The sequence below is a fragment of the Carcharodon carcharias genome, chromosome 22 (genome assembly GCF_017639515.1).
Source record: "Carcharodon carcharias isolate sCarCar2 chromosome 22, sCarCar2.pri, whole genome shotgun sequence".
NCBI lineage: Eukaryota > Metazoa > Chordata > Chondrichthyes > Lamniformes > Lamnidae > Carcharodon > Carcharodon carcharias.
The window spans coordinates 54,322,434-54,345,180 of record NC_054488.1 but is presented as its reverse complement, the minus strand read 5'-3'; the positions used below and the strand labels follow the sequence as shown (position 1 = coordinate 54,345,180).

Here is a 22,747-nt window from a genome sequence, read left to right as displayed (position 1 = left end):
TCCCTCCCGGACAGCCTGTACTATCCCTCCTGGACAGCCTGTACTATCCCTCCTGGACAGCCTGTACTATCCCTCCCGGACAGCCTGCACTATCCCTCCTGGACGGCCTGTACTATCCCTCCCGGACAGCCTGTACTATCCCTCCCGGACAGCCTGCACTATCCCCCCTGGACAGCCTGCACTATCCCCCCTGGACAGCCTGTACTATCCCTCCTGGACAGCCTGCACTATCCCTCCCGGACAACCTGCACTATCCCTCCCGGACAGTCTGTACTATCCCTCCCGGACAACCTGTACTATCCCTCCCGGACAGCCTGTACTATCCCTCCTGGACAGCCTGTACTATCCCTCCCGGACAACCTGCACTGTCCCTCCTGGACACCCTGTACTATCCCTCCCGGACAACCTGTACTATCCCTCCCCAAACAGCCTGCACTATCCCTTCCACCTTTGCCTGACCACTGTTCCATCCTTCCCTGCTAACCCTTCCTTCTTTCCTGTGCCGTGTGTTCATGAATGTGAGCATTCTAATTTTTCACTGTTGGGGAATCTAATTTGGAGGGGAGCTTAATTCCAGTGAGGTGACATTTTAATGAGCATGAGGAGATGCAAATGCGAAAGGTCTTCCTGCTATTGTTCATAAGGCAGCTCCACATTTAAAGTCCTGAGAACATAAATGTTAAAGTTCATCCCAACATTAGAGAACTGATTTTTGGCCTCATTCCAAATTAAGTTGACCTGTCCACCAAGCCTCCTGCTGCTGGTGGGACCGGAAGGATTTTCACTCATTTCAGTTTTGAGAAGCGTGTGTAATTACAACTGAATCTTTCTAGGTGCCAGAAAACTATTTCTCTCAAGTCATTTGGTAGATCGTCGTATCAGTCTCTGCAGCTTTTTCGAAATGACAGTGAAGGAGTGAGAATCTAGAACTTTCTTGTATCTAGGGAAGAACTTTGGCCCAAGCTGCAACATTTTCTTCTACATCAGTTTCAGGAAGTTAATGGGAACATTAACTGTGCAATGCCTCTGCGCAATCCCTCAGAACCGGAGAAGCTGGTGAAGGACCCAGAGTCCAAAAATCTAAAAGATCTGAAACAAACGGCATCTTCACCTGACTGGAATGCGCCTGAACCATGGACACACCTGGGGATCACCTGAGGAGAAGCTCACTGCAGACACCATGGCAACAAAACTGCAATTTCCAGCAGAAATGTACAGCAGCAAGATGAAGCTGGGGCAGGAGACGAAGGACCATCAACTCACCAGAGCAAACCTCAGCGAGGTACAAGGGCACAGGAAAGAACACAGTTAGGCGACGAAAGCCAAACTTCAGATTGAGCTCATGAATGAAAAACATTCAAATGGAATGGAGATACACCATCAACATGCAGAAAGATCGCAGTGGACCCCATAGAGAAAGAAAACCTGTACTCATACTGTGAAGGAACGAAGAAACGGGACAAGCCCATGGTGTCCGAACAAAACAGATGGGTTATTGATAAAGAAAAATTCAACTCCAAAGACTTCGCCAAAAGCGAATCAGATCGAAACAACCAAGTGCTAGAAACACAGAACACCACGATTTCAACTCCAAGCCAACAAAGCTTGCCCAAAGCAACTGAGCCTATCACTCCTCCAGATGTGATGAGAACTGGATCTGGCAGGCGTGTCAAACCTCCAGACTGTCAATGGGGTCTGTGGGGGTTGCAGGGAGAAGGAGTAGCACATAAAGGAAAATTCTACTGTAAGTTTGCTGGGTAAAGACTTGAGGGAGGCGTGGAATAAGGGTGCTCAGCTTAGCAAGGGTTAATGTGGGACTGGAAAACAGTACCACCCATAGTATAATGAAGAGAGGCACATGACAGTAGAAAGGATTCAGAGTTGTATGGACAGGTCAACATGAAGTTAGCTCCTAGTCTGTACTATACCTTGCACATATGTATATAGTTATGTGTTACCAATAAACACTACTTCAACCCTGACACATCTCTGAACCTCTTCTTGAGACCTAAACAAACTATTACAATACTTAACTATTGAATTAGTGAATAAATCGCTCCCTAATATCTTGGCTGCAACCTGATAAACTTGTTATATTTAAAAGCAACACAAAGCAAGGTTATGGGGAAAAAGCTGGGGTGTGGGACTAAACTGAACAACTCTTTCAAAGAGCCAACACCAGCATGATGGGCCAAATGGGCTCCCCAAAACTGTAAAATTCTATAAATAACTAAGAGCAACAATTGGAACATTGAAAAACGCCTCCTGTTGAATACCACACGCAAACAATACCTTAAAATACAAAATAATAGCCGATCCTGCTAAACACCACATCCGTATCATTTTTAGAAAGTAAAATACCTCAAACCAAAATAGGGGCCGGAAACTTATCTATGTCATGGGGGGCTGGGCGGGAGTGGGCAGGGGTGGGCGCGGGAGCCGATTGCCGCCCGCGATTGGCTGCGCGCCGCCATTTTATGTGGGCGGGACAACTCCCTGTGCGGTCGGGGGGAGGAGGGAGAGCTGGGGCCCGCACTCTTTCGAGCATGTGCGCGCAGGAGTGCAGTGATCTCCATGAGGAACGGAGCTGCCTCAGGGGGATTAAATTGATTAAAAAAATTTTGTTAAAAATAAAGTGCGAAATTATTTAAACGTGTCCCCCCCCCCTTTCACGTGACATGAGTTGGGACATGTTTTTATATTTAGGAAAATTTTTTCATTCAATTAATAAAGGCTTTAGGAAACCTCATCCCGCTCGTGGATGAGGCTTTGTAAAAAAAACGCAAAGGCCGCTTGGCCTTTTTGCCTGCCCGCTAACCGTCGGGTCGGCCTTAGTAGGCCGTTGACAGTTTGGTGGGTGCGCAGCCACCTCTGTCACACGCTTGCCAAGCGAAATATCTTAAACTTGCGCGATGATGTCAGGACACGCGCCCGATGTCATTGTGCGTCATTTTTGTGCGTGTTGGGCCTGCCCTCCGGCAATGCTCTGGCCATGATTTTGCCAGACACATCATCTTCCCTCGTGCATTTCCATACATTACGGATCACTGCATTGATTTCAGCAGAAGTGGAATTTTCTGATCTAAGCGACACTTCAGTAGGTAGCTCACTCACCCACTGATATCACAGGGCGAGCTGTGAAGGTCAGATCCATGAAGAAACGGGAACCCCTGAGAATATTTCAGCTCCTAGCATTTAGAAAGCGTGATACTGTACATTGGGCTTAAGTGCTTGCAACCCTGTTCCTGTAAATCATGAGGGTTTAGCTGGTAGTAAGAAAACATCAGTGAAATGGGGCAGAATTTTCCCCCCGTCGGTGATGGGAGGGGGGTGGGGGGGAGTGCAGGAGCGGGCGCGTGGAGGCGCGCCTCCGATTGGCGCCCCTGATTGGGCGGCCATTTTACTTGGGGGGGGCCAGTTAAGGCCCATCCAGCATGATGTCCACAAGGAGGCGCTATGTGCTCCCTGTGCAGATGGCCAGGGGATTCTGAGCCAAGAGTGCACTCTTTCACGCATGCGCATGAAAGAGTGCACTCATCTCCCTGAGGCTAAGCACTCATGAGTTGGGATATGTCCAAGACTTTTAAATACACTTTTATTAAATTTTTAAAAAACTTGCATGAAACCTCATCCCGCCCGTGGATGAGGCTTCATGCATTTTCCAAAGCCCGCCAGGGCTCCCAGACAGCCCGCCAACCTTAAGGTTGGATGGGCAGGTCCACTAATGACGGTAATGACTCTGTGAATGGCCTCAATTGGCCGTTGACAGGTCAGCGGGTGCACAGCTGATTCGGCTGCACCCCTGGCCGACCTGAAAATTGAAATGAGGCGCAGTGACATCGGGAGTTCCGCCCGACATCATCCCGCATCATTTTATGTGTCGGCGAGTGGGCCCCGCACCGCCACTCGCAGACCGGGAAATCCTGACCATGGTTCTTGAATGTAAACTTACATTTGCAGTTAGCACCGGCCGGGCCTGGTACTTGTACTAACGCCTTCAAAGGAAAATACTCAATACTCAAACAGAATAATCTTTATTATAATAAACTCAAAAATTGTGTATTTGTTAAAGGAGATTAACGTTCTGTTAGTGATAAGGAAGAGGATATGATGTGAGTACTGATGTGATTGCTGATGGCAGCAAAACACATATAAGAAGAAACATTTGGCTATACAGGTACTTCATGAATGTGTTCAAATAGCTAAAAGTAAAGCTGAAGATCTAAGGATCTTAGTAAACCTGACAATCATGATTTCCAGCCAACTGCACAGCAGGAATCAAAAACTCCAAATAATGCTGAACTGTATAGCTAGATCCCACATTCAGTACTGTTTCCCATTTGGTCACCAAGACAGAGAGATATAGAGGCAGTTCAGGGAAATACCTAGTGTCAAATATCAGAGTTATAAGGGAAGATTGGAGATCTGTAGGTATGTAGACCCAACAATTGGCTGATCGAATCAAACAACATGTTCTCCTGGCTGTTTGTAATAGGCAGAGTACTGACCGGCTTCAACCAACCCATGCTTGCAAAACCCAAAACAAATCATCTACTATTAAATGTGTTTCTGCAATTGGGCAGCACTTGCTGAACAATCCTGAGTGTGCTAATAGCTACACTAACAACCAGTTTAAGCTAATCAGTCAAGCTCATAATGTGGCTTATTTACGCTTGCTAGAAGTGACATTCATACGCAGGGACCTATTCTCTGCAAACAAAGGAATATGTTCAAGCCTTGTGCCTTTTTTGAATTACCCAGGAGCATGGGGAAATTATAATTTCCCATTGCTTTCTCCATGGCAACGCCTTGGCCACTCAGATTCAACTTGCCAACCAATCAGCACCCATTTTCTCCTGTTGTATAAATTGTTGTGATTGTTTGAAATTTGGCACTCTTTCATTTGTCCTGATGAGTGCAAGATGAAGGCTTTGGCAACATGTCTCTCTTTTCAGCAATATTCAAGGTCTATGCTAATAAGTGACTGTTCATCTTTTTTTTCTTATAAGCAATAAAACATTTCTTGTAAATGTGATTATGTTCTCCATGTACTAAATATTTGTAATGATGCCCTCAAAGCATAGAAGGAATAATCTTTAGTAGCAATACAACTTTAAAACTATAAGTTTGTAAAGGAGATTTATCTTGCATTAGTGAAGAGATAGAGCTTAATTCTAGCAGGAATCTAAACTGTACTGAACAGCTGCAAAACATTTCCATGGTTATATTTTATCGACAAAAATAATTCTACAACAACACCATGCAGAAGGTCAGGGTGGCTTATAACATGATTTGAGATCAGTGGTCTCAGATTTCAATGTTGCTCCAGGCAGTGCTGGTTCTGCTGAACTCTACATTTATTCTATAAAGGATAAAGTCAGCCAGTGGAACAATCTGTTGTCTTTAAGAAGCCAACGCATAAAGGGTAGTGAAATTCATAAACCCCCCTAGAAAGGCCGTGGTTGCTGGGTCAGGAGGTTTTCAAGCATGGGGTCAATAGATTATTGTGAGGTAAGAGTATCAAAGGATATGGAGCAAGGGTCGCTAAATGGAATTGAGATATAGATTAGTCATAATCTAATTGAATGGTGAAAAAGGCTTGAGGTTCAATGGTCTATTCTTGTTCTTATGTTCTTGAGTGACACTACTAAATTAAATTTATTGCCAAAATCTCTCCACCTTTCCACTCTCTCACTCAGCCTTCCCTTTTCACTCTCTCTGCCTTTTTCCCTTTTCTCTCTCTTTGCCTTTCCACTTCTCTCTCTCTCTCTCCACCTTTACTATTTTATCTCCACCTTTAAGTGCCTCCTCAAAACCCACCTTTGTGACCAAGCCTTCAATCACTCCTTGTAGTCTCTCCCACCACACTGCTCAATGTTTGCTCCCCAAACTACTTCAATTCCTGAAAAACCCTGTGTTTTATTTTCCAAAACTTTAAAGGCGCTGTATAATTGTGAGATGTTGTTTATTATTGAAGCCTATTGCACAATCCCTAGTATACCACACAACCAAAAGCAATTAACTCTTGAGAAATCTGGTCTGAAAACCTTGCCAAAATCTGTCACTTTGGCAATATAATCATAATGCAGGTATGAAGTGATTCCTCTGTGTCGTGCCTTTTTATTGCACGATATTTAATTTTTAACATCTGATTATAAAATTAATTTTATCATGTAGAATCCATTGTACATTTACAGGACTAGCTTATATCTCCTGTTCATTACATTCAGCCTGTGAATTAACTTTGGAGTCTGGTGAGTTGGAATGTAAGAGTCAATCTCAAAGCTATTCAGATAACTACTAGAGAAAAAAGCTGTCACTAAATTATAAAGACCGTTCTGTCGTTATTTAAATTAGAGGGAGGCTACCTCACAGGCAGGAATAATGTCAAGAAATACTTACCATTCTTAAGATTTTTGTGGAGGTTTTTGGCATTTTTAGACAAAGTGCAAAGTCAGTTGGCATGCATTAATTGCTGCACTGATGTTCACTGTGTTATGATTCTGATGACAGTGGCCTGACTGGCTATTTAAAAGGCCATAAATTCAACCAGAAAGTTCTGCATGAAAGGAGTAGAACAAAGGGAATGTTTGACAATATATCCATTTCATTATTCAGAGGAGTTTTAGAGCATGAGCCATGTTCAGTGTAACTGTGGAAAGAAGAACTCATGGGAAAGAGTCCGTGAGTTTCATTACCTCATAGGATGAGGCTTTGAGGTGGTAAGAAGGGAGACAACACAGAGTCCCATCCAGAAGGTGCACAAATGAAATTGGAGACTGAAATAACATGAAGGTTTATCCCATGGGTAACCAGCAATTATATAAGAGCCAGAGATTCTTTCTGGGAGCTGGTATTTAACAAAACTCTTGGTGTTGTCGATGTTGACAGAACCAACACACAGTGACGCCACAGTCAGAAAATAATATTTGCTCTGACTGCCATCTCTGAACACACTGGAAGGAATGCTCAAGTGTCTTGGTGTGTCTCTCAGCTGATGCCACTGTAGAAGTTACTATATAGGGTTATACTTAATGAAAGGTAAGGTGATTTGGTCATTCTCTATTATTATTTTGGGATGTTGAGATGTTTCGAATGCTGATGGCAGGAAAGATGTGGTGGAGATGTGTAAAGATCAGGAAATGATGATTTATAATAGCAAGGATTTTGTCTTGTTGCAAATCTTCTATGTACTTAGAGGAAGAGGGTGAATCTCACTGAACATTTATCTAGTTCAGTGAAAATGGTTCTCTCTAAATGTGCTGAGTGACACTGGGTGCAACGAGCTGACTCAATTTTAATGATCATTTCTGGGAGTTATGGCAAGAATTCCAAGATCCTTGAGATCTGATTGTAGGAATTTATGCTGTTAGACCCTTCCCCTGCTCTATTCTGACAGTCCAATAGTCCTTAGAGAGTTGCACGAGCAGCAGTTAAGTTATCATGTTTCAACTGTACTTGTGTCACTTGCTTTTTCAGTTCTATGATTTCATGAGACCAAGCCTAGTTCATCATCACTCTGTCATTGCCACAATCCACCTCGTCTATTTTTCTATTCGTTTCTTCTTGGAGCCAAAATCTCCTCCTTTGATTCAGTGACCATTTGTTTGAGTACTCATGTATACTCTGTAAGAACACCAGTCAGTCTCAGCTGCAATGCTGTGCTCCAGAGGGTTTGGGGATAATGGGTTGCAGGTGAGTCTTGCTTTCATTTTTGTTTTGGGGCAAAGGCAGAAAGTTTGTACCTATCTCCCTCCCTAACAACACTGTGAGTGTATTGACACCAGATGGACTGCAGAGGTTCAAGAAGGCAGCTCAACACCACCTCCTCAAAGGGAATTAGAGATGGGAAACAAATGCTGCCAGCGCTGCTCACATCCCATGAAAGAATAACAGAAACTGATTTATAGCAGTAGATTTTTTTGGTTCTCATGGTAGCTTTGAATTGGACAGGGGTCTGGATCCAGGGTGTTAGCAGACCAGTAGTGTGTATGGAACAGGAGTCTGGATCCAGATTGTTGGCAGCCCGCCCACAGACATCCAGTACTTCGTCCAAGTGTCCATTCTTCATGCTTGCACCTTAATAGAGATTTACAGTTTTTACTAATGCAATATGCTTTTGGGGATGGAAAAGGCTCTCCCTCACATTGAAGGTAATTTCCTGGAGGGCTTGGATGACCACACCATGATATTGGTGAAGTAAAAATTAATCAGTAATGTAAAGAGAATAAATCTGAGCAAATGAAGGAATTTGATAATATACTGGATTTAAGAGGACAGGAGAGGAGTAAAACAGATGGGAATAACCCAAAAAGATAAAGAAGTATGGATGAAGGAGGAGAAGCAAGAGTGAGTAACTGATGTAATAAGCAGTGGTAACAGTTTGAGGTACCTGTTATTACAATAATCACCTGTTATAGTTGAAACCTTCAATTTTTACCAAGGGACAAAGTTGATATTCCTGGGGTAAGAATTATTTTAATGAAGTTTTTCCAAATACAGGTACAGCATCTCAGTTAAGATCCACCGAGCTTCTGTCTCATTATTATTTCATTTTTTTTAGCTAACATCCTGAAATAAATAATTTTGCCCAGAGAGTGGTTAGAATGTAGAATTTGCTACCACCTGATGTGGTTGAAGTTAACAGCACAGACATATTTAATGAAACTTTGTGCATTTTTTAAACATTTAGGAGGAATGCAAAGTTAGAATTCAAGACTCTTCAAGTAAAATTAATTCAGAAACGAGAGTACTTAAAAAGTCAAAAACTGCAGTGCTTGGGATATTTCCCACGATATTGTGGGTGATTTTCCCCAAAGCCACAGAGCTTCCTGAGTTACTGTGAAGATTGGCAAAACTAAAAGGGAGAGGAACAGAAGGGCACCTGAGAGGAAAAAGATAAAGTAAATTGAATCAGAATGAATCACAGGACCACACATTTTGCTCAGACTGTATAATAAGTAGTGTAGGTGAGTGACGCTAAACTGGGTAATCAAGACACAAAATAACAGCGGTCATTAACAGCATAACTGCTGAGCTGTCAAATCAACCAGTGGCTGACACACAGCTAAAGTGATGTCTCACTGTGAACCATTATGTGGAGTTGCAGAGCAGCGGTGCTGAAGCCTATTGTATATACATTGGCCAAAAGTAAATAATCGGATTGTTTGACTTGTCCTCCAGCTACAAAAGTTTTCTGTTACTTGCATTCCCTCATCCCCGCCCCAATCATATCTGGTAATCAAATCTGCTATGAATATGAGGCAAATAAGAAAGGAATAAGTCAAAAGCTTTTGACAAACTACCTCGAAGCTTTGACAAATTGGTTAGGATGCTCATTATTGTAGAAACCGTTACAGGGATTTTTAGAGCAGCAAAGATTAAGTGTAATATATTCTGTTGAAATATTTCTTAGTCTGCAGGAAGGGGCCAATCCTGGTTGTGTCCATTGTACCTTGCTAACCTACACGCAAGATGGAATGGAGAACGGGACCTATCTGCTTTCCTAAGACAGGGGTGTTCAGTTTTCAGATGATAGGGACACCTGTTGTACCACGCCCCATTCCCTGTCATTTTGACCCATGAAGCGCAAGAAACCCAGTCCATTTTGCCCCTTCTCCCAAAATCAGAGTAAATAGGTTTGTCCTGCTTGAACTCTGTGGGCTTGGAAAAGGGGTCAGATTGTAGGTCAACTGTAATCTCGTTGAAATGGTGAAACTGGCTTAAGAGGCTAAATGACTTCCTTCTGTTCCTATATTCCAATTTTTAGCACCTTGCCTCATTGATATATAACTTTTAAATTGGAAAACACCAAGGTCTTTTAGCATCAGTAATTTGAATGCATGCAAGTTAATGAGAACATGGATTGAAACTTTCTCTGTGGCTTTTGAGGTTTTTTGGCTCACAAAATGCTTGAATATCTATAACCTACATTTCAAAGGAGATGGTTGATTGTACAGAAATGCCTGTCATCTTGTTGCTTGCTTGGCGTTTGCCTCATTATTTTAGAGTTGATATGTTTCATTTTATCATATTTTTTCAGTATAAATTCTCCATATTGAAAACTGCTTTAGACTGAGCTTTTGCTCTGCTCATCTACCCAGACTTCATCATGTTAGAAGACAAAGTAAAAGTTGACTGAGAAAACCTGAGAATTAAGAGGATTCCCAAGTCCGTCAAAGAGTAAAGGTAAAGTGTACTCTTTCTTTTTCTGTTTGCAGGAGTTTGAGAATAATGAGGGTGAGGATTACACAGGAGAATTCTCACCCCGCACCACGTCCTCATCACAGAATGGACCTGAGGTTTACATACTGCCACTCACAGAGGTTTCATTTCCTGTCTCAAACCAGCCATCTGCAAGACCAGGTAAAAAAAAAGCACAGTTGGGTTTCCTTTTGAATAATGGCTTACGATACAGCCACGATCAACTAAAGACGAATGGCTATATCACTAGAAGGTGAACAAATTAACTACTTGTATTTAATTAATACACATTTTGTTATTGTCTATGCTTGGACAGCCTCTAAGGACCAAAGACTATGGGGATTCTGAAGTGGAATAGTTTCCCACTCCCAACACTGATTCCTCCCTCCTGCTGATAACTGGGCTTCTAGCTTCCCCTCGAATCTGCCTGATGACTTGACCCAGTCTGGCCATGAGCTGAATATGAGGGAGCCTACATTTCTTTTGAATTTGAGATCCCAAAGTGTCTGCTGCTAAAGGAGATGGTGGCATAGATCTCACTGGGCTAGTAATCCAGAGGCTCAAGCTACTGCTTTGGGACATGGGTTCTGCCGTGGTATAACCAATGGAGGGAGGATAGTTCCCATGGAACCAAACTCTGGTTAAGGCACTGCTTTTGCAAGTGAAAAGGGAAGAAAATAGATTATTTTTTTAAAAAGGCAAGAGAAAAAGTTTAAAAATTGGATTCCAAGTGCTTTGCTTTTCTCTGTGTGTTTACCTTAATGGTTGAGAGAAATTCTCCTTTGGTTGGCCTCTTCCATTTTGCTTTTATTTTGCTGATCAAGTTACCGCAGCAGTTTGTCAAAACTTCACTCCGGCAAAATAAAACTCCAGCTGGTTGGACTGGAAGCAAAAATGTTCCTGGTGTTTGGATGCCCGGGATGTAGGTCCAGCTTTGCTGACATGGCCTTTCCCTGCCACCTCATCCGTGTTGGAGAGGCTCCTGAGCCGTTGGAACCATTGGGTTGCCGCTGATCACTGGATGCAAGGCTGCACCAAATGTTCCTGTCGTCACACGCAGTGCCGCGCTTTTGCCATGTTGGATTGAATTGGCATGAGTGTCATTTCTGGGTTGGGAAATCTTCTTGGTACCTTTCAAAACAATGTCTGGCGCATTTCTTTGAAGATTTAGAAAAGTGAATGGAAATGCGACAGAATAGGTCCTGATGGAGGCTCACATCTTGCTAAAAAATAACTTAAAGAGAAACACAACCCCGCACTTGGAGGCGATGGTAGCCATTTTCCCTAATACTTGGCAATGACATACTCCCCTTTTGACATTCTTTTGAGAGAGTATGAGATTGTTCACATAAATTCTCTTACAGGGATTCTCTCTGGACAGATCTAGTGCATTGCTGTGGAGAATACAGACCTTGATGAATGATGATTGCTGCAGCAGTGGCAAAACCTAGCAATAACCAGAGCCATCTGCTGCAATCAGACCAATACTATAGCTAATGTACTTTCCTTCCATTCCTTGCCTGATGTAATCCATTATTCAGTGGTTGCATGCTGCAAGTATGAGGCCCTCTATAATAGCACAGCAGGTCAATGGGCCACAGAGTTCCTCATGTGGCAATTTCTCAATCTTGGACAGACCATTGAGATTTCAGAATGATGACAGTTCCTCAGAGATAATAAAAGATTGGCAGCGATCTCACCGTGGACCACTGTTGTTGGAGCACCATTCACAGAGGCTGAGGCTGAGACTATCCGGGAAGGGAGGAATCCTAAAGGAGCATATTTAGTCAAAAATAGTCACAAAGAGTTGAAAATTTTTCAAAAATAGTTGATTGTAACTGGCCTGCAGTAACCTTACCCTGTACATTTGTGTTCTCAGTCTGTATATTTGCAAAAATAACACTAAGTCCAGAAATTTCCCCCCTTTGGGGGGATTATGCGGGGATGGGGGTGGGGATGGGGATGGGGGTGGGGGCGGGGGTGGGGGCGGAGGGTAGGGGTGGGGGTGGGGGGTGGGGGTGGGGGCGGGGGTGGGGGCGGGGATGGGGGTGGGGGTGGGGGGCAGGGGGTGGGGATGGGGGCGGGGGGGTGGGGGCAGGGGCAGGGGCGGGCGAGAACCCGATCGATGCCCCTAATCGGGTCCGCGCTGCCATTTTATTTGGGCGGGGCCAATTAAGGCCCGCCCATCGTGATGCGCACCCGGAAGCGCTGAGCGTTCCCTGTGCGGGTGTAGGGCGGGGTGGGGGGGGGTGGTTCCGTTGGGTGGTTCCCTGGGATCTTTCACGCATGCGCACTAAAGAGCGCAGAGATCTCCCCGAGGCACCTCCGTGCCTCAGGGAGATTTGTTTAGGTTATGGAAATTTGAATAAAGGTGGGTAAAAAATTTAAGGACGTGCCCCCTCATGTAAAACTGTCACATGAGCTGGGACACGTCCATTATTTACTTCAAAAAGCTTTATTGAAATAATAAACCCTTCATGAAACCTCATCCCGCCTTGGATGAGGTTTCATGAACAATGCGAAGGCCGCCTGGGCTCTTAAGGCTGGACAGGCAGCTCATGTAATTACTTTAATTGCTTTTTAACAGGCCTTAATACGCCTTTGACAGCTGGCACTTTGACAGCCCGCTGAATGGAATATCTGAATGGCGTGCGGTGATGTCGGAACACCCGCCTGACATCTCCGTGCGTCATTTTACGTGTCGGCGAGCGCCCCCCCCCCCCCACCGCTCGCCGACTGGAAAATGCAGCCCCTAGGCCAGAATTATACAGTCCCGCTGCATAGGGGACAGGGTCGTGAAATGCAGCGAGCCATTCTGAACTCCATTGACTTCAGCACGGCCGTAAAATCCCGCTGGTGTAAAATTCCGCCCTGGAGTTTGTCAAACCTTTGAATTTTCAGTTATGACCTTCAAACTCGGGATGCTTCTGCTTCCCCAACATGTTCGACAGGTTTGAACTGAAAACTTCCACTCCCTTTTAAAAGATGATTTCTTTCATGTTTAATTGTAGGCATTTAAACAATATCAAAATGAACCTCCAACCTGCCTGCCAGTTTTCTTATTGTATCCATAAAGGTTTTTTTTTGGGAGTAAGTAGCATGGAGATGAAAGGGATAATTGCACGAATTTTTGTGGCGCTACAACAGTGAAACTTTCAGCACTTGCTGTCATTGCTCCCCTGAAACTGACAGCAACTTCTGGAGTCCGTACACGCCCAGTTAAACACATAAATCCAGAAGTTGCTGTCAGCGATGCTACTGTGCTCTAGAGGGTGCACTGTTGAAGTCCCCCTAGTCTGCAATTAATTAGAAATCACTGAGTTGATGACAGCTTGACCTTTTGCACTACTAGCCTCACTCTTGAAAAAGTTACACCTTGTTGATTAAAATGTAACTCGGATTTAAAGACCATACTAAGTTCATAATTTCTGCTGAATGACCCCTCTGGTCCTGAAGAACTAATGCAGTGTCAAAGGTCTCCATTATGATAAATTCCACATTTTTAGGAAGTTTTGTTTTTAAGTTTGTTTGTGATAGTTCAGCAGCCACCTTAGTCCCACACGCGTGCCTGAATCACTTATTGCACTGCCTGCAAAATGACATTAAAAAGTGCAGGGTAATCAGTGCTTTTCACCTTCTGGTTTGCTATCTGTGAGAATTCTTCAAAGGGATTGGCTGCTTACCCTGCTTGATGACATCACTGCTGCTGAATGCCTGGAGGTCCTTTGATGTAGCAACAGATTCAAATTGAAGTTGGGAAAGGGGGAACTCATGCCACAGAGATTGCTAGATCTTTGTCGGCAGCTTTCTTTGAAGTAGGCATTGAGCACCATTGACCATTGTTTCTTCTGATCTCCCTTCATATCCAGTCTAGACAATCGTAACACATCAGGCTGTCAGGTGAGTGAATGGTGCAGTGGATTAGACACTGTCCTTTCACATCTCGGTCCCAAGTTCAAACCCAGCTCAAATTTATGTCTCTGCCTGTAAGATATCCGTCTGAAATGAGTTTGGGTCATCTCGATTTGGCACTAATTAGGAATCTCGCAGCAGTGCTGGGAATTATCACACTGGGGCTCTAGTGGGTGCTTTTCTATGGTTCAGGCTGATGCACATTATTCTCAGAGTAGAGGGAATTTTATCTTGTGTGGGTTGTGCTATAACTCGCCTGCTGCCACTGAAATGGAAAGATTCAAATCTTAAGGGGCACAAAACTAAAAGAGAAGTCACTATTATGCTTGGCAGGAATATTGAGTCACAATTTAAAGAACCCAGTCCAGAACCTTTAACCTCATCTGCAGAGGATCCACAGTCTCCACCCTAGAACTGTTCTTGGTCAACGTAACTTAGGGTTCAAATACGCTAACAGGTCCTGTGGTCATGGAACCTAGCTGTGGAATTATACAGTGCTATAATATGCTAAATGTACATTGGAAGTAATTTATTTCCTCTATAATGGCATCCATGTAAATCACACAATTTTAACATTCTATAACACTTGGCTTGATTGTTCCTGTCGGATCTATTTATACTTTGGATCTGTTTGCACAGTCTTCTCACCCTGAAACAACCAGAGCAATGTTTCTCACATTGTAGAAGTGGCAAAGGAGGAACTTTGATATGTTACATTAAAGACAATGGCAGTTCAGAAGATGAATTATTGATAGGTGTGAAGAGAACTGCTTTTGTTTTATCTTTCTCTGTTTCATCAATGCCATAATGATTATTGCTCCTCTGAATTTTCCTCTCTTGTTCCACCTCAGTTCCCAAGTTACAGTACTGCCTCCTCTTCCTCTTTACTGTATTGGAATTATAATATCCCTTATTTATAGCTCATTTTGTCCCCAGCTCCTTACTTCCCTCGGTCTCTTCCTTTCTCATGTGAACTAACAGACATTTAAAATCTCACATCCTGTCAACACTCAGTCTCTGATTCTCAGAATTATAAAGCACAGAAGGAAGCCATTCAGCCCATCATGCCTATACCAACTCTTTGAAAGGGCTTTCCCATTAGTCCCACACCCTTTCTCTTTCTCCATAGCCCTGCAAATCTTTCCTTTTCAGCTATTTAGTTGATTCTGGGTATTGTTTGTGCAAAAATTGCCTACATAACAACAGCGATTAAAGTTTAAAAGCAATGAATTGACTGTGAAATCCATAGGGACATCTTAAGGATGTGAAAGATACTAAATAATTGCAGGTAATTTCTCTTGTTTCCTGCATTCCTGCATTTTAAGCATTGGCCTTGCACTGCTAACTGTGTACGCATTTGTACTTCATCACTGAACAACTAAACATTCCACATTTATTAGTGACAGCAAACGGCAAAGCATGCAATCAATTCCTAACCTATCAGGGCATAATGTTTAAAGAAGTAAAAATAAAGTGTGATCAATTTTGCTGAAAGGTGTGCATTTAAGTGCATTTAATCCACTTGCATTACAGAGAGTTGATATAATATATGCTTTGAAAATCAAAGCCTTTAAAGCTATAATGTTGTAGTCTGTTAATTCTCTTGTGAAAGAGTAACGTACAATAGTTCTTTGTTGAACGCTGCATAGGTTCTTGCATTGTACTTTCACCCCCTTCCTTGGAGAGATCAGTGTGAACTGCTAGAAGGATTTACAGGCTGATTAACAGCCTGACAGGCCACAGCATGAGCTGTCCATGGCCGTAGCCAGCATTGTACCGACTCACAGCGTTAACTGGCTCTCTACTCCAATTTTTATGGGCTCACAGGACCCATAGTTTGAATCAGAGCTGAGGGACCACCCACGTCCATTGGACACAAGTTTCCTGCTGCATGTTCACCCAGGCTCAAGAGCCAGAGGCCTGATCTCCATTTACTGGGAGACCCTGGAGCGGGGTTGGAGCATCCTGTATACCACTTACACCAATGCTTGCTCCAACTGAGCAGGTCAGTCAGCATCTGTGGAGAGAACAGGGAGTTAATGCTGGCACTTCATCAGAATTGGCAAAAAATATAAATGATTAGCATTGATAAAGGCATTAAACGCAGGGAGGGGGAGTGTAACTGGACACACACAGGCAGATGCACACACCCGCGTGCACAGACACACGCACGCTCAGACACAAATACAAGCGTGCACGGGCATATGCATGCACGAGCACGCACATGAATATGCACGCACACGGAAACCCATGTGCGCATTGACACAAGCAGGCACGCATGCTGACTCCCACGTGCACACACATGCAGGTGCAGGCAGAAAGCAAATAGAGGGTTGAATGACTGAAATGATATTAACCAAATATGTTTAATGAAAGAAATTGAAAGGATATGAAAACCATGTGAAGTAATTGTAGGAGGAGCTAAGACAGGTCTGAAATGGGAATGGGCAATTCTAGTTCTGGTACCCAATGAAACGCGCTGTGTCTGTGCTTATTCCATGCCAGCTGTGCACTTCATACCATATTGTTCAGGACATCCTGGATTGCCCACAGGCAGATGGTCAGTTTCCTCAGGTAGACAACAGATAAACATGTCCTTAAAGGGACTGCTGAAGGCGACCACCAAAAAGATATGTAAAAAATGTAAAACTTAACTGGATGCGCAGGTGGAAGGAGCAGCAGTGCCCACTCCTGGCTGTACATTAAACTGCAAGCTGCTTCCAACCGCCGCTCGCCTGCAACCACCATCAATCACCCCCACCACCGAACCCTCTCCCCATCCCCCACATGGGGAGATCTGGTGCCAGCATTTCCACCAGCTGACTTTTGTCTTCTTTGTGACCGGTGCCCTCTCCAGCATGCCATCCTGATGATGCGAGAAGACCAATTTCAAATAGCCCTCCCGCCAAGTCCTCCCCACCCCCCCACAGCCCGGTTTCAGGCCTCACAAGAGATAATAACCCCACTGCTCCATTGGAGCAAGTTGTCTCGAGCATTATCGTCAGTGTGACGCCCGTGGAGTTGCTGACGTTTTCAGAGCTGATCTTGTGTTTGGTACACAACAACAGATGGGAACCTTGGATGGATAGATTAGGAGCGCTGTTCTAGGAGAGGAAACTAATGGTGACCTCAGGGAGGTAGTAGCCACACTCGACAGAGCATGTGAAAAAAATGGCCTTAGCCAAGAGGTGTTCGTGTTTAATTTTTCTGAACAAGAGTACTTTTTATTGCACCATTCTGATTTTTCACGCCTGCTTCTTGGAACGAAACAGCCAACTTGATACCAGTTTGTGCTGAAATTTTGCCAACTCCAAGCTGTGGACACACAGCCACCAGGATCTGTTTCCTGGCTGCCAAAACAAAATTCACGTCGGAACCTTACATTTGGCAGGGAAGGGAGACTTTTGGCACAGCGACCTTAGTTGAATTTGCAAACCCAGTGTAAAAGTGCCCGTGTTTTATCTTTCTGTTATGTGTTAGATCTTATACCAGCAGCGCTATTGACATCCTCCCAATCAAAATAAAATTGCATCATAATAAAGCATTATCTAAATAGCATTGGTTAAACTAACTGCACATTTACTGAAGCTTGACCACTGGACTTCACATTACACTAATTGTGAGGTTTTATATAATGCACGTTATGGGAATACCCATTATGGAATTCGAACCGACATTGGCTCGTTCGAGATGCAATCTGTAATATTTGTTCTAATTTCTCTTCTGTAATTATCTTCCTGCTTTTGCTGCACACGGCATTTGTCTGCTTTAAACCTATTTGCCTGAGCGTTAAATGGAGGCGAGAAAGGGCAACTGAAGTCGTGAGCAGTTGCCGCTTGTTGATAGTTCAACACTGTAAACGGGGCCACACTGGGCTGAGGTTGAAAAGTTAAAGCTTCCTGTTTAGTCGGGAAAATGTGGATGGTTCACAGGTTCCACCTGGGAACTGAGACAAGCTTTAAATATTACAGCACGGTCTGCACATGTGTTGAGTTTTTATTTAATTATTTGGGCATTGCCATTACAGAATTCAAATTGACATCAATGTGACAGCTGGGACTCAGTGTGTAGTACAGTCCCCACCCCAGAGACCCCAGCACAAAACCTAGGCTGACACACCAGTGCCAGTACTGAGGGAGTACTGCACTGCCGGAGGTGCCGTCTTTCAAAATGAGATGTTAAACTGAGGCCCCTTCTGCCCCCTCAGGTGGACGTCAAAGATTCAGTGGCTCTATTTCAAAGAATTACTGAGGATCTCTCTTGAGCAAGGTGCCAGTTCTATTTCTGTCAGCTTTGGCCGGTCCCTAAATCTCAGAGCACTTGTTACCATAAAAGTTTTATTTATTTTTTCTCTGGTTTGAGTTGGGAGCCGTTTCCACTCTCTTTACAACCTTTTCCTCTGAATGTGCACCCTGTCACCCCCACACCCGCCAAATCTGCTCCTGCCTTGAAGCCACAGTCTCCTCCTTGGGGCACAGTTCCCCGGGCAGTGCCCATTTTGCACCCTCTCCCCCAGTTAACATTTGCTCATTTATGAAGCCTTAAAAGAAAGTCGCATCTTTGAAAGATGTCACAGCCAACGTGAGCATGTCTGCACCTCACCCCTCCACTCCCCTGCACACTACACACACACACAGTACCACATTCCCAGTACAAGTCTGTGTGTAGTGACGAGATGAGAAATCTGGCGGATTTTCCTATTTTTGTTCGGGGGGGGGATGTGTGGTTGGGGGGGTGCAGTGGGGGTGGAGGGGTGGGGCTGGTGGAGCGGGTGGGGGTTGCTGTGGGGGTGAAGGGGTGGGGCTGGTGGGGGTGGGGGGTGCAGTGGGGGTGGAGGGGTGGGGCTAGTAGAGGGGGGCGCCTGGGTGGGGGATGCAGTGAGGGCGGAGGGGTGGGGCTGGTGGGGTTGGGGGGGGTGCGTGGGGGGGGTTTGGCTGTGGCCAATTGCAGCTTCTCTACTCTTAAGGTCAGAGGATTCACCTCAGAACCAAAAGCATGTATAATAGATCTTTCGAGAATCATTGTAATTTTATTTTATACATCGTAAAAATATGTAGACATTAACACCTTGTACATAATCTTTGTCTAATATATGTACATAATATATGTAGATGTTTACATGTATATTTGATGTAATGAATAGATATATATGTGTTTGTGTAATAGGAATATCTGAGGTTTTCTTCCCTTCACCATGTTAATCTTAATGAAAACCCTCCTCCCTATACTTGGTTATTCATTCCCTGCTACACTGAGCAGTGGGAGGAGAATGTTCAGCTTGTTCTGATGATTTTGAAAATTATGCAAACCTATCTTTATTCATTCAGAGCTGTCTGATGTTACTGGGATGTTGGAATTGTTTTATGTACTCCAGCCAGTCAAGCGACCGCAGCTACGCAAGTTACTGACAAAGAATTTATTTCTTTCAGTAAGTCAGCATGTGCTCGCAATCCTTGCACTCAGTAATTTGCAGGGGCGGAGAATGCCAAAGTGAGGAGGAAAGCTACCACAGGGGTCACATCTTTTCCCAGTAAACAACTTGTTTACCTTGGCTCTGACGCTGCAGTGAGCAGCAGCTTTTTTTTTTGTTTCTGAAGTGCAGAGTTTCTGGTTCCTGTTGCATGCTGTCCAAAATTATTTTCCACTTCACCTGTCAAGAGCCTTTCAGTTCAGGAGACAGTGAGGCTAAGAGCGCCTCTTTTTTTTCCCTTGTGTTAAGACAGAAAATAGTCGGTAACCCTCCTGCAATCCAGATTCACAGGCTTGGTGCGTGACTTGGGAAAGGATTATTGATGAAGAACAGGAGGCGGTGGAAATGCCAGTGATAATCTTGTTTATATATGTCTATCCACAGGGCAATTCCTTCAACAGGCCGAGTTGGGCCGCCAAAGCCTCCTCTACCTAAAAGAGGCAGGCAGCAGTTGGTTTGGAAAGGTCAGTAGACTTCTTCTCTTCAAGTTGCCACTGTTTAACCCATCCACTTCTACCTAACAAAGAACTTGAAAATGCCAGCTCAGACATCTATGTACATTGTATCAGATCAGAAATGATGGAAATAGTTCAGCATGATAGGCTCCTTGTATAATCTCAGTGAAGGGCACTACACATCAGTGTTTGATTTACTTCCATGTCCAAGTATCTAATGGATGGTTGATCCTTGATTGGGTATCGCAGAAAGCATCAGATGTTGTCCAAGTTGGATAGTTTGCTGATAAATGTTAATTCTAACTTTTTTTGCTGCCGCTTTGAGCTCCAAGTGTCTTTATTCCTTGTAGCCTTTCATATTTCTAAAGCCTGAGGGGAGAAAGACGTCGATGTTCCCTCATTTAGCTTTCAAAATCACAATCTGAGACCAAATAAAGCGAGGGTTAATCAGATTTTTAAAAATCAGTAATGAAATTGGCATTTTAGTGAACTTCATGAGGTTACATTTTCCTCAGATGGGGAAGTTAACAAATACGTAGATGTAAGAAAACTGCTGATTGAGACTGAGGTAGTATTAATAAGGGATAAAAACAGAAAACGCTGGAAATGCTCAGCGGGCCTGGCAACATCAGTGGAGAGAGAAACAGAGTTAACGTTTCGGCAATGTGACCTTTCACCAGTCCCTCTGAGTTCTGATGAAGGGACGCAGGCCTGAAGCACTCACTGTTTCTCTCTCCGCAGACGCTGTCAGACCTGCTGAGTCTTTCCAGCATTTTCTGGGGTTTTTTTTTAATTTCAGGTTTTCCGCATCTGCAGTATTTTGCTCTTGTGTTGGTAATAAAAGTATTTTTCTGCTTCTGGCATTGCTTGGAGACTTGCTTCCATGCCTAAATATGGTTGCAAAACTTAGCCCAAATCAAAATTGCTCTTCAATGGCTGTTGAGTCCTTGTTCAGGATCAATGAAGAATCGTGTAAGCTTCTCCTGATGTGGATAAAATATGAAGCAAGATGTTATTCAGTGAGCTCTATGCCCCATGAATTCAATGCTATTAAGGAAAATCAAAGTGTTATACTGAAAACAGAGCACGGACAGGAGCAGTTGGTGGATTTGGGGAGATACTGCCACATTCCTCTTTTTTTTTTGAAAAGCTTCCTTAAATTGGCAGTCCTACCCTGACCTCTACTTGTTTCAGGGACAAATCAATCCCTGCCAGTAGCTCATCAACTGGGATTAATGAATTCACGGTTGACATGTCAGCTACAGGTTTGGACACGAATATGTGAATATTTTGTTGGTCTTTTAAAGAAAACTCACAATTGCCATTTATTCTAACCATATGTGCCCAAGCTCTCCATATCAATTATGCCTATCCATTGCATATTAAGAGCTTAACAGCTGTAGGATCATTGATTTTGAGTTGCTTCGGACTACCTTAGGTTGGACCAGGAGGGCATCGGTGGCAATCTGATCGGCCCAAAGCTGTAGCTCCATCCCCCAAAACGGATCATGCGTTTCCACTTCAATCCCACCATCTTAACAGCCGTATGTGATTTTGGTGAACCTTGATTGCCGCGAAGGAAAAACCAGTAAAACTCGGGAAAGGATTGGCACTGGTCCGAACTGGTCTTGTATGCTCCTAAGTAGAACTCCATTTTGGACCAGCACCAGTCTTTTCCCAAGTTTTTTCTGATTTTTCCTTCTGCGTATGCAAAGCTAGGTTGGAATTATCCAAGGTGCAGCTGTATGAAGGTATTCAGGATTTGCTTCAATTACCTGTCCGGTTTAAATAGTTGAGAAATGTGAAAGCAGCACCACCACAGACAGATCTTGTCTGGAATATTGTTTTCTTTTGTTGACACTAGCAGCTTGAGATTGAATGGAAAATTTGGAAGCAAAATTGCTCCTGCCTGCCACTTCCAGTAGAGGTTGTTAGATCTGTAATGTAGAAAGATAAATAACTATGTATTCACAGGGGAGAATGTAACCCGTAGTTTCAGAATCTAATATGGCTTCAAAAACGTATCCGACTCCTAGTTCACCCGTGAACCATGAGGATATCAAAGTCAGGTTTTCTAGTTGAAAAACAATTTGATCCTTTTAACTGGAAACAAGACCCCAAATTGCATTTTTTTAAGTCTCAGCGATTCTTTACCTGAGATCTTAGAGATGTCAGCCGACAGTACGGACAGGCAGCTCGCTATTGGGCCTGTGCAGTGATTCATCTCTTGTGCCAAACTAGCCGACAGCACTGCCAAAGTCAGGAATCACAAATGCACCCTCAGCCGCTCTGGACAAATCTGAACAGGTAACCTGATGAATAATACTTTAGAGCTGTGTTGAAGTTATCTTAGTATGGGGCAGATTTGCAAAATAAAAACGTGCTGTTCATAAACACTGCATGTAGCAGAGGGAGGAAATCTTCCCCAAAAGTTTCTTTTATTTTACTGAGCCTCTCCTTCTCTCTGCAACCTTCTCCAGCAGCCCCACAACCCACCAAGGTCTCTGCTGCCCTCCAATTCTGGCCTCTGTGCATTCCTGATTTCTGTTGCTGGGCCATTGGTGGCTGTACCTTCAGCTGCCAAGGCCCTTAGCTCTGAAATTCCCTCTCTAAACTTCTCCACTTCGCCTCTCTCTCTTCCTTTAAGACACCATTTAAAACTCTTTGACCACCCGTCTGCTTATGGCCCACCCCATCCGAATATCAT

At 43.9% G+C, this 22,747-nt stretch overlaps 1 protein-coding gene across 1 annotated transcript in view; it reads left to right on the top strand.

The window, feature by feature from the left end:
• aatkb (apoptosis-associated tyrosine kinase b) overlaps positions 1-22,747 on the top strand; it is a 115,178-nt gene that overhangs the window by 45,064 nt on the left and 47,367 nt on the right. The window contains exons 4-5 of the mRNA XM_041217294.1: positions 10,221-10,365; positions 19,970-20,049. Of these exons, the coding sequence (XP_041073228.1) occupies positions 10,221-10,365; positions 19,970-20,049 (225 nt within the window). The remainder of the gene's footprint in view (positions 1-10,220; positions 10,366-19,969; positions 20,050-22,747) is intronic.